The sequence below is a fragment of the Myxocyprinus asiaticus genome, chromosome 35 (genome assembly GCF_019703515.2).
Source record: "Myxocyprinus asiaticus isolate MX2 ecotype Aquarium Trade chromosome 35, UBuf_Myxa_2, whole genome shotgun sequence".
In the NCBI taxonomy this organism is placed as follows: domain Eukaryota; kingdom Metazoa; phylum Chordata; class Actinopteri; order Cypriniformes; family Catostomidae; genus Myxocyprinus; species Myxocyprinus asiaticus.
In genome coordinates, this window is record NC_059378.1 from 26,899,548 (window position 1) to 26,914,713 (window position 15,166).

The 15,166-nt window shown below is 34.3% G+C and overlaps 1 protein-coding gene across 1 annotated transcript in view; it reads left to right on the forward strand.

Annotated features, from left to right (window-relative positions):
* LOC127425929 (isoleucine--tRNA ligase, cytoplasmic-like) overlaps positions 1 to 15,166 on the forward strand; it is a 125,743-nt gene that overhangs the window by 87,387 nt on the left and 23,190 nt on the right. The window contains exons 25-28 of the mRNA XM_051672259.1: positions 229 to 312; positions 6,791 to 6,965; positions 11,628 to 11,740; positions 12,096 to 12,191. Of these exons, the coding sequence (XP_051528219.1) occupies positions 229 to 312; positions 6,791 to 6,965; positions 11,628 to 11,740; positions 12,096 to 12,191 (468 nt within the window). The remainder of the gene's footprint in view (positions 1 to 228; positions 313 to 6,790; positions 6,966 to 11,627; positions 11,741 to 12,095; positions 12,192 to 15,166) is intronic.

Here is a 15,166-nt window from a genome sequence, read left to right on the forward strand (position 1 = left end):
AATCGCATGAATATGTAGGTGTACTGGTCTTCCTAATAAAGTGCTTAGTGAGTGTACTGTGATAAATCTTTCTGGTGTTAAGGATGTCGCCATCTTTGATATTTACCTTTGTCACTGTCACTGTGGTTACCTGTTTCAGAATACAAGAAACTATGAGTCTTAACCTTCTGTCTTGTAGTGTGCGCTTGGCTGTTGAGCATAATGGTGAATACTGTGGTATATTTTCAGTATCCGCTGAAGGAGGTTGTGGTGATCCATCAGGACCCTGAAGCTCTCAGAGATATCCAGTCCCTACAGAAGTACATACTGGAGGTAAGGGTTACTGTACTTCTGTATTCCTAAGGGCTTTTAGATGTGTGTGTCAGAATCAGTTCAGCTCACAGTTACAGTAATTCAGCATCGTACAGCAGGTGACCTTAGACAAAGAAAATGGAGAATATTTTAAATATGACGAGCAGAAGAATGAACAGTGCAATGTAGACAGCCATAGTAACACTTTTCTGCACACATGGACAAAATGATTCATTTATTTTTATTTGATGCTTGCAAATCAGTTGATTGAAACAGGGCTAGCAAATATTGATCCATTAATAGGCAATGTTGATCTTTCAACATCTGGTGCTGTCACATAACTACATTTGTGACAAAACCATAAAAAACCTTCTACACCTTCTTTGTGCACTTAAATTCACTTTGACACTCTAATACAGTACTACTATACAGGGGCTGTTCTGGGGTCTATGATATTATATTGCATAAATTCTATTTTGTGACATGTTTATTGTTTAATGCATAATTTGTACTATTTACAAGTATTTAGATTGATTTGTTGAACACGTGTTTTTTTTTTTTCTTTTTTTTTTTTTTTTTTTAAAGAGGCATTTCTGCAAAGAGGGTCTGTATATGAGCGCATGTTAACAGGACACATGAATGTCTATCTCATCTGTGCTATGCTTGATTGAAATAAAAAATTTTTTTTTTGTTTTGATCAACAACTGACTGTGAAGAACAAAGGGTGTTAAAAGAGACATTATTCAATGACAAATGGGTTGCATGAATCTCGTCTTTGGACACACATTACACTAACTTTTACTCTCAACATGCATTGAAAGGATCTCACTGCTGTATAATCCACCACTATACTGGAAAGTGAATTACAAGCCATTTGCCAAATATATACATTTTTAGTCACATAACATAAAATTTGGTTGGAAATGCGAGTGATTTACTCTCACTGTAGAGGGCTGTGCATAGAGTAATAGATAGATCATAGGATTTAAGAATCGATATTGAGATCGTTCAATTGAAGATCACGATGCATTGGAAAGTTGCCCTAATTGTCATATTAATAAAAAATAAATTTTGATTGATAATTATGCAACATTCATTTTAATGGTGAAACGTAAATATTTTTCAGCCACTTAATGTCATCATTATACCTACCAATTGGCCGGTATGGAATAAAGTTAATTTTTTGACCCTGATACTACAACTATTTCCTTTCAAAAGAGCAAGAAAGATCATGTTTTTCAGAATATTGAAACTAAAATAGGTTAGGGATGCGCGATATATCGGCGGCCGATATGTTATTGGTCGATAACCAGGAAAATCTAAATATTATTATTGCGGCGATAATTGCGTTGAATTTACTGCCGATATTTTAGCAGATAATTTGCTATGGTTTGTTTGCGGGCTGAGAATCTCTGACTGCCTACGGCATCTTTCCTTTAGGCAGAGATTAGGCAGTCTCAAGTGACATTGCACATGCACATACACAACATGTCTGTGTGAGTGAAAGACAAGCTCATGTCGCTCTGTGAGGATTATTTCAACATCTCTGCACCTTGTTACATTGTTTTTGGGGCTGGTTTTAGTCATCTGCTGTAATGACATGCCATTTCCCATATTCTATTTGTTTCATGAGGCAATAAATAACAATGTGACAAAAACATGTATGTATGTTACTAGGGGGCAATCATTTTCGCTTATTAATTATGAAACATAAACAATGTAGGAACATTTTCATTCATGTTACATCCACTGAACCTTAAATAGCAGCAAGTCCAAATTCCAAGCTTTTAAATGCATTTTTGAGAAGCTTTTTTAATGAATTAACCAGCAGTTAAAGGGTTAAAAATTTGATTTTTTTTTAATATATATATATATATATATATATATATATATATATATATAATTGGTTATGCTAGTAGTGCAGAAATTACTTAAACTTAAACAACTGATTTTTACCAATCATCTAAGTGGCGGCTGTCACAAAACAAATATCTCTTTGGATTAATTGACACATGTGGCTCTTTTAATGTCATTCAAACTTTAGAATACATCACATTTCTCCTCTATTGTGCCTTGTAGTTAGTGTGAGCACAGACACTCAACCTGTGTCCTTCATCCCCAGCCCCTGCCGTCCATGATTTATGGGGGTGCTGGGCCTCGAGCTAAAATTAGCTGCTCTGTCTCTGTGTCTGCCAAACTCGAATGTTAAACACCCCCGTGGAGAAAGAAATGGGCGACACATGCCAAACGCCTGTCTTTTATCATACCCATAGCTTTGAACATATTTTCACCACAATCTGCTCACAAATATATTCTTGAGAAAATAGCCTTTTTATTCAGAAATGAAGCGAACATCAATATGAATGCATTTATGTGCATCAAAAACAGATCTGATGATGGATGGAAACTGTTTACTGAATTTAAACAAGCTTTAGCACTCTTGGACCAAAATACCATCATACAGTGTCCCCTAAAAGTATTCTGACACTTAATGGATATTTTACCCCAAAATTTTAATTGTCATGACATGTTTTCTTCTGTGGAGTATTAATGTAAAATGAAATTTAGGGCTGTCTATAGATTAAATGTTTTAAATTTAATTAATTAAATGACATGTCGATTAATTAATCAAATTAACACAATTAATCGCATACAAATCAATATTTGCTGAGAAAATCCCCAAAATAAAGATAATTCTGTATAAGCAATACATGGTAATTAAAATAATCATATAATAAAGAAATATATTGCATTATTGTGGCAGACGATTAGACAATACAAAAAAGGGGTTTAGGAATAAATATATTGTTTGTTTTATTCCCATATCATTGAACATAAGCCTACAGTCGACAGTAATCCATTTTGGAACTGAGTTTTTGAATTTGTCCTTCTCTCAGGATGCATTCTTGCATTCTGTCTGCGCTATTTTTAATTGTCAGTCCATGCACATATGCACCAGACGGACACTTTTGTAGCACCTCACTGGTTTTCAGCATAATAAACACCATATTTTTAGGGCACTGTATCAAGTTAAAAGGAGTTGAAACTTTGAAAATCTAATGTCAAGATCCATGCATTCTGCTGTGCTTTATCCATCTGTTAAGGATGCATTCCTTTGTGACTGGCTCTCATTCTGTGGCTGTGCTGCTTGTGAGGTTTGTTTAGTAAAAAAAAAAAAAAAAAAAAAATATATATATATATATATATATATATATATATATATATATATATATATATATATATATATATATGTTTAAGCAAACAAAATTATAACTTACTGCATAACTGATGATCATACAACTCTTATAACTCTTAAGAAAAAAAATCAGTGTCTTTAAGAAGAATGTCCTTTTCCAATGTTTTAAACTATGCTTTTAACTGGCTTATAAATCGTGGTTCTATTTCTTCTATATTTTGAATTTTGACTGAAGTGTTAAAAAGTGTCTAAATACTTTTAGGGGCCACTAAATTAGAATACATTTATATGCATGCATTACATGCACATGGACAAAACAAATGGGCCAAGCCAAAAATGGGAAAACATTAAGCTTTTAATGTTAACCACAAATCATTGGTCAGGAAATTATTCAAGAATTGAATAAATAGATAAAGTAACTTAGTATGGGATAGTTTTCCCTTTGATTTCTTTAAGAGTTTAAGCCTTGTGGGTAAACATGCAGACAGCTTTTTACAGAAAGTAGAGTCAATGTTGTGCAACTCAATACTGATGGCTTCAAACAGTTCAGTATTTGAAAAGAATTTCCCATTCAAATCTGGAATCTGACCAGGCCAAAACATGAGCCTGATAGACTTTTTTCTCAAGCCACTTCTTGGTGTTCTTTGCAGTGTTGGCAGGTACATTGTGGGAAGCAAGCCTTTCTGCAATATTCTCCTTTACTCCAAAGCATTAATTGACTTTTCACAGTAAAGCAAATCACAAGTACCAGCAGCTGAAAAGGCTTCCAAAACCATGACACCCCTTCCACTATGCTTCACTGTGTGTAGAGGTGCATTTACTATTTGTATTTCTCACCAGATCTTCGAAAACACCTCTCTGGAGCATCACCATGCAACTGAAGTCCTGATTGATCACTCCACAGAACACAACCAATCTGAACCAAACTTTCCATATTCTGCCCAAAACTTCATTCTGTCTTTGATGTTTTTCTGAGACAGAAATGGCTTTTTAGCACATCTTCTAGACACAACACCTGCATTAGATAACCTTTTGGTTATTGTTCTTCCTCTTGAAAGAGTCTTGTTTTCTGAGGTCTGGAATTCTGCTGACAGTTTTTGTAGAGCTGTACATTTCAGCAGGTGGTCATCCCTGCATGAAGAGGCTTTTGGCCTTCCAGATCCTTTCTTTCTGTTAACATCACCTGTTGTTACAAAGTGTTGACATTCTCTTAATAGCTGATAGAGAAGTAGGGATCCTCTCTGCCTTTAGGGTCTTGTAAACGTCAGAATAGCTGCAGTTGGCCTGACGCAGCACAGACCAGCTATGCAGTTTCTGACATCAATCCCTGAATTATATTTTGCTTTTTTCACCCCTGGCTCCTTTTATGAGCTTGTTATCAGGCCTTTGATGGGCTGCATTAGGTATAGCAGATCACCAACTAATGAAAAGAACATCCCAGAAGATATTTTTGGAAAATTTCGTACACTCATACATGAGTTTGTTTGAATTTTGTATCAAACATTTTAATCATTATCATGATTTTACCTTTGCATACAAGACTATATAAGTGAATTTCCCTGTTTCCAGCTTTTTCCCAAACAGTTCACTGCAGCAAAATTTAATGAGCAAATGGTGGCACAGAAGTGCACCAGGATTGCATTTGTTTAATTCTTGCTAATTTCCTGACCAATGATTTGTTGTGGAGACCATTAACAGCTTAATGTTTTGTCATTTTGGGCTTGTCCCATTTTTTATTTGTACATACTGTTATCTTGGTCTGTTTTACATGTTGTTTCTCCATGAGAGTTTTTAAGTAATTATCTTTTGCGGCAAAAATGGATTTTACATGTTCTTCCTGACACTGCTTTTGAAATGATAATGGAACGGCTTATAAATTTGTCTGTCTCTAAAAAACACGCAGAAGGACAAAATTGCTTTCTGTTGAGCCATTTAAAGCATCCATTTTGGTATGGTTTCATTACTTGCCATATTGTATTCAGTTGACTTTGACCGTACCGTGACTCCTGTTCTACAGTTAAATATGAGCTGCCCCAGTGAAGGTATTGCAGCTATGCATGCAGCAGTCTAATCACAAACACAGACACTATATTATTTAAAATGCTTCCTTATGATACATACCTTTATTTTAGAGTTTTTAAGAAGGCTGCCTTTGTTTCTGGAGGATGTTGTATTTTCTGTATCCTATACAGTAGTTTATACAAACTAACTTTATATTTCTTTGCCGATTAGGGTTTTCACGAAACCAAAATATTAGTAGTTGATACAAATACCAATACAGTTTCTCAAGTCTCAACACCAATGTCGATACCACAGCAAAAATGAATATGCTATTGCTATGTATTACACTCCATTCTTAAAAAAAAAAAAAAAAAAAAGAAGGTAAATATTAGTATATTTAAAAATTAAATTGAAACAATGGTATGGAGCATTTGAAAAATGGAACTCATTTCTATATGGAATATAAATTATTCTAGTTTTTTATTTCCTTTGCTCGAAAATATTTCATCTGCTAGAAATGGATATTGATACAGTTATTTTTAAGAATCCCTATCCAGCATCTCAAACGACTGGATAAGTCATGGAAGTTCATTGGTCAAAAGGTGTGGGAACCCTGAACATTGCTTCAAGTTTCTATTCAGTCCGTATTAAAACAAGCATATTTTAAATAGAAAAAAATAACAACAAAGATATTTTGTTTTAAGTAAACAATTAAAGTTGTCCAGATATCTAACAGTTGTATCAAGCATTCAAGTAATCATTTAGAAATTGAAAATCAAAAACAAAAAAGGGTTAATTAAAACTATATAAATTATTGCATTATATTACAAAAAGGACAAAAATAGCAAACTCCAAAATTGACTTTCAAACATGCATTTATTAGGCTAAGAAATAATTGAGTTAAGTCATAATAGCACATCAGAATCATATGTTTGTGTGACTTCCTTTCTACTAAGATGCCTTTGGACAGTTTTTGAAGAAAGCAAAGGTGCACTTGATATCACCGCATGTGATATCCCAAATTATTATCCTTTCAATTCGGCAGGAGGTTGAAAGAATAAAAAATTGCATCTGATGAACTGGCTGAAAGAAGTAATTTGTTTTTAAATGTCCGTCTTCTTAATTATATATATATATTTTTTAACTTATTACTCCATTTCTACAGAACAATAAGCATAATAGTTAATAAATGTCTCCATGGTTTATATTAAATGCAGTCAACAAAACAAAGATTTCCACAAATGTTCCCACAGCTGTGCAATTCTGAAAGTTTACAGTATTTTCTTTATATTTTTTGATCAGGAGCTGAATGTTCGCCAACTCACTCTGTCCACTGACAAGGACAAATACGGTATTTGTCTGCGGGCCGAACCGGATCACATGGTTCTGGGAAAACGGCTGAAAGGAGCATTTAAATCTGTTATTGCATCCATCAAAATACTGAAGAGTGAAGAGCTGGAGGCCTTCCAGAGGACAGGCATGTATTAAATATACTGACATTTTACAAAGTCATTTAGGTGCTGCCAACAACAGTAAGAGACATACTAAAGACATAAAAGCATTGATGGTGGTGGTGGTGTAGCCTAGTGGTAAAAGACCTTGAGCTTTCACTATTGTGTCTTTTATCAAGACACTTAACCTCAGGTTATTCCAAGGGGATTGTCACTGTAAAGGACTGTAAGTAGGGCTGTCACGATAGTGAAATTTGTCTGACGATTAATTGTCAAACTAATAATTGCAATTATGATGATTAATTGTCACTTTTTGGGCTTTCCTGATGAATTGTCATATAAATTGTCATATTTCTTAAGGTGCATGTGTGCTTCATACACCTTTAGTCATTTTTACATATTTAATTTCAGATATATAAATCAAACAATAAAATAAGGATATATGAGTTCCTTTTAATGCTTTAAAACTATATGAATGACATGAAAAATTATGTAATAATTAAAGTGTCTCTCTTTTTGGTCAACTTTAGTTTTGGTCAATTTTACATTTACACTGTTGTTTTTGAAACTCATAAAAAATATATTTTATTTTTTTATTAAAAATATAATATAAAATATATATTTTTATGATATTTATATAATATAATATTATATTATGCAATAGTAAAATACATCTGTCCTAATTTCTTCACTTTCACACGTTATTTTAATGCTCTTTGATTTAACTCACAAGCCCTTAGTTCTCATCCAGCAAAACCTTTGATATTTCGTTTCATCTTTTAATTACTACACAGAAATAGAGTAAGCATGTGTCTCCTACCCGCTATGACCACAAACATTTGCCAGGATCGTTTAATTAACATGAAACCGGAGCACTTTGAGTTCAAAGTTTATGTTTGTACTTTTATATTTTTGCGGAAGTTTGCCGCGAGGCTCTGCTGATGGTGCATGCATCATAGCGCTTGAGAAGCAATCACTCACTCTTTTGGACAGGAGTTGCTCTGGTTGACATCTGCGGTGTGGCTCACTGACACTCGTAGGTAAACTGAATGACACACAAATGCGCCGTTCATGGCATTTATATATTTGCTTAAAATTCCCTTATTTGAGCATTAAAATGTGATTGGAATTTGAAGTGCACAATAATGGATAGATCAGATAACCAGACGATTATTTAATTATCGGGACAGGCCTAATTGTGAGTAAGCTAAATGACACATTAATAAATTAGTAATATTGTGACATTTTATTGAATCATACTTCTGTCATATTTTACTCCAAAATCAAACAAATATTTGTATTTTACTTTATTCCACTTTATTTTTATTACTGTAATGCAAAAAAACAAAAACAAAATTTTAATTGTCAAGTATATTCACATCATGGTAGTTTATGTTGTATTGAATATAATTTATGCAAATATAATTAACCTTTTCACACGTGAGTTTCTCCTGTACTGACAGACCTTCCATCGTAAGTTCTTTAATATGCGTTGTAATAAAAAAAAATCTTACCTTACATATCACAGCAGATGCACTGAAGGACAGATTATATCACACCAGGTGCGCTGAAGGTCAGATTATATACTATCAAACATATAAGGTGGTGTTTAGATGTTTATAATGACTGTTTATGAAAGATAAGATGCGATTGCAAATGTGCTTGCCGGCTATGTGCGCCGCCATATTGTTTACATGCAATGCAACATGGGATTCTGAGTTCATGATAGAAGCATAGAAGGTTCTAAAAGCCTTGCCCTTCCACTTTCCCAGCACCGGAAGTGGTTAGAATGAGTGACGGATGGAATGGGAGAAGGCTCGAGTGGACTGACTAGTTTGTATATTCTTTGTTTGATGTCAGAAAACATGGCTCATCGCTGCATCAAAACAGTGCGCTCTGATGGTAACGGCTTTAAACTTTTATTTAGTGATTGTTTGAATGTTTGTAACATATAAAAATAAAGATATTGTGATTTTGAAAAGATTATTTGAGCTGCTGGTTCATCATAATAACCGCTTCAGTCCCTCTTTTGCTGGGAAACAGCAGCACAAACGCAGATCACACCGGTTTGATTGTACGTGTCTGTGCCTAGCCTAGTGTAATCACACCGGTTTGATCGTACGTGCTAAAGGGTTAAACTAATAATAAATATATTTCGCAAGGATAAATCATTTTTCTATTTTGAGGGGAAATGTGTGTAATTGTCATGAAAATGATGACACGATGTAAAACAATTAGTGCTGTCAGTCGATTCAAATTTTGAATCGCGATTAATCACGTACTTTTTTTGTAGTTCATCGTGCATCGCAGATTTAAAATAAATGCTGATATTTGTCACCATATTTAATTATTTTCCTGTCAAAATGGATGTATTTCCATCTTAGGAAAGAAAATAAAACAATATGTAACACTATAATGCTTTATTAACATTTTCCAAACAAAGTCTTCCACAATATTAAGATAGAAATGCACTAAAATAGCACCAGTTGAAGTAACATTGAACGTTTCCCAAAGTCTAAGAGGGAGTTTGACTAATTGAACGAACTAGTCTCCCCATAGGCTGCATATTCATTGCAATGGGCATTAAATCTCTTAAACTGTGATCCTCCACAATATTAATCTGCCAGTAGACTTTGGCTATCCGCTTTCCTACAGCAATCGTGAAGCTGCGTTCATGATTTGCGTCAAAGCGTCAAAGCTAGCGTCATGCGTCGCTTTGAACTCCACGGGAAACACACATGCAGACAAAAACTTGACCAAATTAAAACATCAGCATATCGATAATATGCATGAAAACGCAGATATGAAAAAACAACGGTTTATTTATAATTAATTAGTAACACACTTTGTGAAAACTCTGTGAATTAAAATACACAATCCAGAAATAATATTAGCCACAAACTGTAGAAGGGTTGGCACTCCTAAGAACGTAATATTTCATTTTTATTCTGTCTCGTTCTCACATTAATGCGGAAAAAACGCCATAAATGGATGTGACAATTGTGAAAGCAGCACTTACCTATAGGCTGCATGGTGAGGGAAACCATCCAAAACACTTTGAAACCAGCAGACTTTGATTTCTGAAATATTGGTATGATATACATTAATTCTGCAAAATTGTTTGAAATTACAGTATGGCTTTGTGCACTTACTAACCTTAAAATGTAAAAACAGAAGCGCAAAAATGTTTTACAAGTTCAAAATAACCTTTTTTTCATATCAGTCATCATGTTATCATATTTAGTCATTTTTTTGTATCTTTTTTTATCTTTTTAGCTTGTAAGAGGTACAAAGCTTTTGTACCTCTTTGTAAATTGTTTTATTTATTTCCTAAGTAAAACAGTGATCTGATACTAAAATAAGGTAAGTTGCAAAATATTGTTATCGGCCTATAGTTTTTTGTCAAAATCAGTATCATATCAGGCAAAAATTTTCTTATTGGGGCATTCCTATTTTTTATTTTTTATTTTTATTTTGCTGTAAAAAAAAAAAAAATTACCTAAGATATATTTTCATAAGATTCACACATTTATAAGGTTAGAATGCAAGATTTGTGATGCTCAATTTTTCATTTTGACAATATATGAAATCAGTCTCTTTAGTTCTTTCTAATGACTCCACTAATATCTACTATAACTTAGATAATCTTCCTCAAAAGGGAAACCTGCACATTAAGGAATTTCAGCAGCAGGACCTTTGATGTGGCCGCATTGAGTAGGAGGCACTTTTCCGGTTTTGAAGTGGGTGGAATTGGGTTTTTTTAAAAAGCTGTTACCTGTGTGTTTGTGAGCTGTACGCCCTGGGCGTTGGAGGGGAAGAGAAGAGTCTAGTGAAGTGTGCAAATCTCAAATTAGAATGCAATGATCTGATAGCTGTGTTCGAAGCTTTTCTTTTTAAAGCATTTCCATGCCTTTTGTGTATAACACTAATGCCGTAATCACTGAAACGCTGGTTAGGACCAGGACATTTGACTTAAATAGATCAAAGTTGGATAAAAGCATCTATTCAGACATAGGCGTTTTAAATTAACTGTTGATGTAGGCAAGGTGGTCTATAATACCAGAAGAAAGCTGTTTGTTAGCTTTTCCATTTATCTTAATGGCAGTTGCTCAGCTGGCATGTGACGCACACAATTTTAAATCCACCACTTTGGACCTGGAAGATGACATCATGACATGTTGGCAATGTTGACTGGCTGATGTCCACAGTCCCAAACCCTTCAAAATCCCCAGATGCATTATGTAAATTTAAATTTGTTAAACATTTTCATGAAAATAATGGCACAATGCAAAAAAATCTTAATGGTACTCAAACAGGCTTAATTTTCTTTAAGCAAACTCCTAACATCTCCAATTAAACGAAGTAAGTTCTGCGCCATTAACGGTATAAAATGGAATTGCAGTCTGTTTATTTGAGTGACCCAACACACACAGCAATATTGGCTCAACCAGTGGTGTGAGTTCGGTGTGGGACCATCTGTTTCTCGACCAATGGATGACGGAGGGAGTGTTTGTTTTTTTTTTTTTTTATAACATTGTAATTCTGTTTGATGCCAAATGTGGCACAGAAATTACACGGTGCAAGCTATAATCTCTCCTATGAATGAATTTACAGAATATCAGGTCAAGAAATTTTTTTGCATTGTAGATACTTGTCAAAATGTAGTGCATTTCAAATGTGTTCTTTAGGATCCATTGTTGTTGAGGGTCACGAGCTACATCAGGAAGATCTGCGTCTGATGTACACCTTTGATCAGACCTCAGAAACGCTATCACAGTATGAGGCCCATTCAGATGAACAGGTACTCATTCTATATTGATTGAATCCTTGAACGTGTTCTTTAAAGACAGGGTCCGAAATTAACTAGAGCTCAGAGCAAAAATGTCACAGAAAGTGACACTATATATATATATATTTTTTTAAGCGTGAGGGCAAAAATGCCCCTGTTGTGAATTTTGTTTATTGTAACTTATTTACATTTGATATATGTAATTTTAAAAAGGTCCCTGAAAATCAGTTCCAAGGTGCAAATATTGCCCCCAAATAATAATAAAAAAAAAATAATAATTCTGACACTGCTGAAAGTGTATATAACTGAATTTTAATAATCAGAATGGAATTTTTTATGGTATGATTGGGTATGTTTTTTTTACTAGGTCCTGGTTCTTCTTGACATCACCCCGGATCAGTCCATGGTGGATGAGGGGGTGGCTCGTGAGGTCATCAACCGCATTCAGAAACTACGCAAGAAGGTGAGCTGTTATGATCTTCAAGTGGGTAAATCTTATGAAAAATGTATGGGTCATACTGTATCCCAAATTTAAAAGTAAAAAGTATTAATTTAATTTAATTAATTAAATTTATTTTTTATTAATTTATTAGATTTAGTATTAGATTTTAGTATTAGATTTACTAGATAAAGCCTTTTTTGTAATCATTTAGATTTAAAAAAATATTTAGATTTTGCAATTACAATTAAGCTCATATCCCCCAAAATTCTCATTACTGTATTGCATCTGGGTGTTTCTGGTCTCAATTGTGATTCTCAGACTATTACAGAAAAAAATAAATAAACATTGTAATACAATTTTGTTTTGTTTTTTATGTTAAAGCACTTTTCTCCAATCACAGTTTGTATATGCAAAAACATCTAAAAATTAACCATTTGAAAAAAATGAGACATATATCAACAAAAATGTTTTTATTATATAATATATATTATTGTACAAAATGTATCATATTTTAATACTAAGCACTTATTTTAATTCATTGATGCAATTTTTGCGAGCTGGAGACAGTAAATAAAAGAATATCTGTAGGCTGGTGTTAATGCTGTAAATGAGTCCTTCCTGTCACTTCATTCTCTAGTCAGACATCTCTTATAAAACCGCAAATTTATCGTAATAAATTCCACACATAGTTTATCTCAAAAGGATTGTTTGAAGATGTTTTGATGTAAAACATGTTGAAGATTAGTGGACAGGTGGACAATTCAATAAGTGGTGAGCTGTTTCCTCACAAAAGCAGTTTATTCAGCATGCTGAAGGATCTCTTCCATAGACATCCATTATAAAAAAAAACTGCCTCTTGTCTCCTCACCAGTGTACCGCTGCATTATGCGTTATGATGCTAACCTTGTAGGCTCCCCTTTAGAATGGCTCTGCTATATTTTCCTGCAGAAGGATGACAATTAAAGGATTAGTTCACCCAAAAATGAAAATTCATTGTTTAGTTTACATTGTTTATTCACCCCTGTGTTGTTATAACCCCATATGACTTTATTATTTTTTAACACAAAGGGAGAAATTGTGAAAAAAAATAATTGTGCTCAGTGATGTCATACAATGGCAGTTTTTGGTGACCACCTCTTCAAGCTTCAAAGGGACACAAAAGTATAATTCAGAAGTCTAATAAATTATTCCATGAGACTCGAAACAAACTGAAATCTAATGTATTATTTAGTGAAAACATTCCTGATGCTTTTTTTGACACCATTTGGTGTAGTTTCAGCATCTAGAAGTAAAAGCTAATGGGATGATGCCAACCAGCAAATCACTGACCCCCTGGGCTCAACCATTGGTGTAAGTTTGAGGCAGAGCTATCTGATGGTGGACTAATGACAGCCAGGGGGAGTGTTTTGGAAACACTCATTATTTCTGAAATTCAGCTAGGTGGTGCTAGAGGCTCTGAAGTTTCACACTTCACCTTTATATCAGTATATAATAAAGCTGAAGTATGTAACTTTTTCAGTGTTAAAATACTTCTATCCCACCTTAATATGTAGAGACAAATATTAGTAACCCATTCATAGGTTTTGTGTGTGTGTGTGTGTGTGTGTGTGTGTGTGTGTGTGTGTGTGAAAAATTTAGTCTCTGGTACTATAAAAAGGTCTGTCTTTGTTTTGATCAACCCACTTAGACCCTATCTGATTGTTTGAACAACTGCAGGAGAACTGCATTCAGAAAGCAGTTTTAAAGACATTGTTTAGATTTGAAATTCCGTTCAGTGGCACTAGTGTCGCAGAAATGACATACTTCAGCTTTAACATATACTTCTATGATGTATAAATACTTTCCAGTTTAAAGAACATATAATTTTTTATTACGTTAATGAGAATGAGCTTAAATGTCATGAAAATGTCTAAAGTCTTAACAGTCCTAAAAATTGGCTCCATTTTCTTCACACAAACTATCATTTCTTATTCCTTTCTTTTGATTTTGGAGTGAAATATGACCTGGACATGTTCCTGAAAGGTTTTGTTAGATTCATACAGGGTTCCTGTAGCTTAACTGGTAGAGCATGGTGCTAGCAATGCCAAGATCATGGATTTGATTCCCAAGGAACACACAAACTGATCAAATGAATAGCATGAACTCACTTTTAGTAGCTATGGATAAAAGCATCTGCCATATACATAAATGCAAATGTCTTGTGTGTCTTTTGTGTGGTTTTGCTTCATATTTTTGCTGTGTCGTTCAGTTTATTTCCTGAATGAAAACGTCTCTAGTCTCCAGTCTACTTCCACACCTCTGGCGTATCCTCCCATCGTGTGTTTGTCTTTGTACACTCTCTCAGGGTCAAGCTCACTTGTTTTTCTCAGGCTCAAGAGAGATGCTATTTGGAAAATTTTTCCACCCCAGAGTTCTGAGTGTGTTGAGCAATTGTTCAGCATTACAGCGCAGCCTTAATAAAGCTTAATCACCCAGAGTCCACTTTAAGACAAACAGCACTTTGAAGTTGTGTGAAGATCAGGAAAGTAAGATTGATTTCCTTTCTTCAACCCACCTCACTTTTTTCTTTTTTTCTTTTTTCTCTTAATGAACAAACGTTTTTCCATTCCACAAGGGTTGCTGGGTGTATATGTGAGGGGGGAGGGTTTCTGGATGCCCGCCAGGCCTGAATTCCACTCTTATTGAAAGTCTGAAAAAAATCGGGGCGCATTTTCCATTTGAGGGAATTAATTTTTCAACGTTTCTTCAGATGAGAATTGGTAACCAGGGGGTAGATGTGTGAGGGAACATTCCTGGAAAAGCAGAAGCCATTGTGTTTTTTGTACTTTGTGTTCAAAGGTGCCGAATACCCAAGCCTATATTTTCCACAACAAGCTTGTCTGTTTTCTTATCACGTCTGCTTTGGGAAAATGAAGGAAACACTTGGTGCCATTTCCCAGTACCCTTAAAAATGAAGGCATTTTTAATGGGCTGTACTTTAACCCTTAGAGACACAA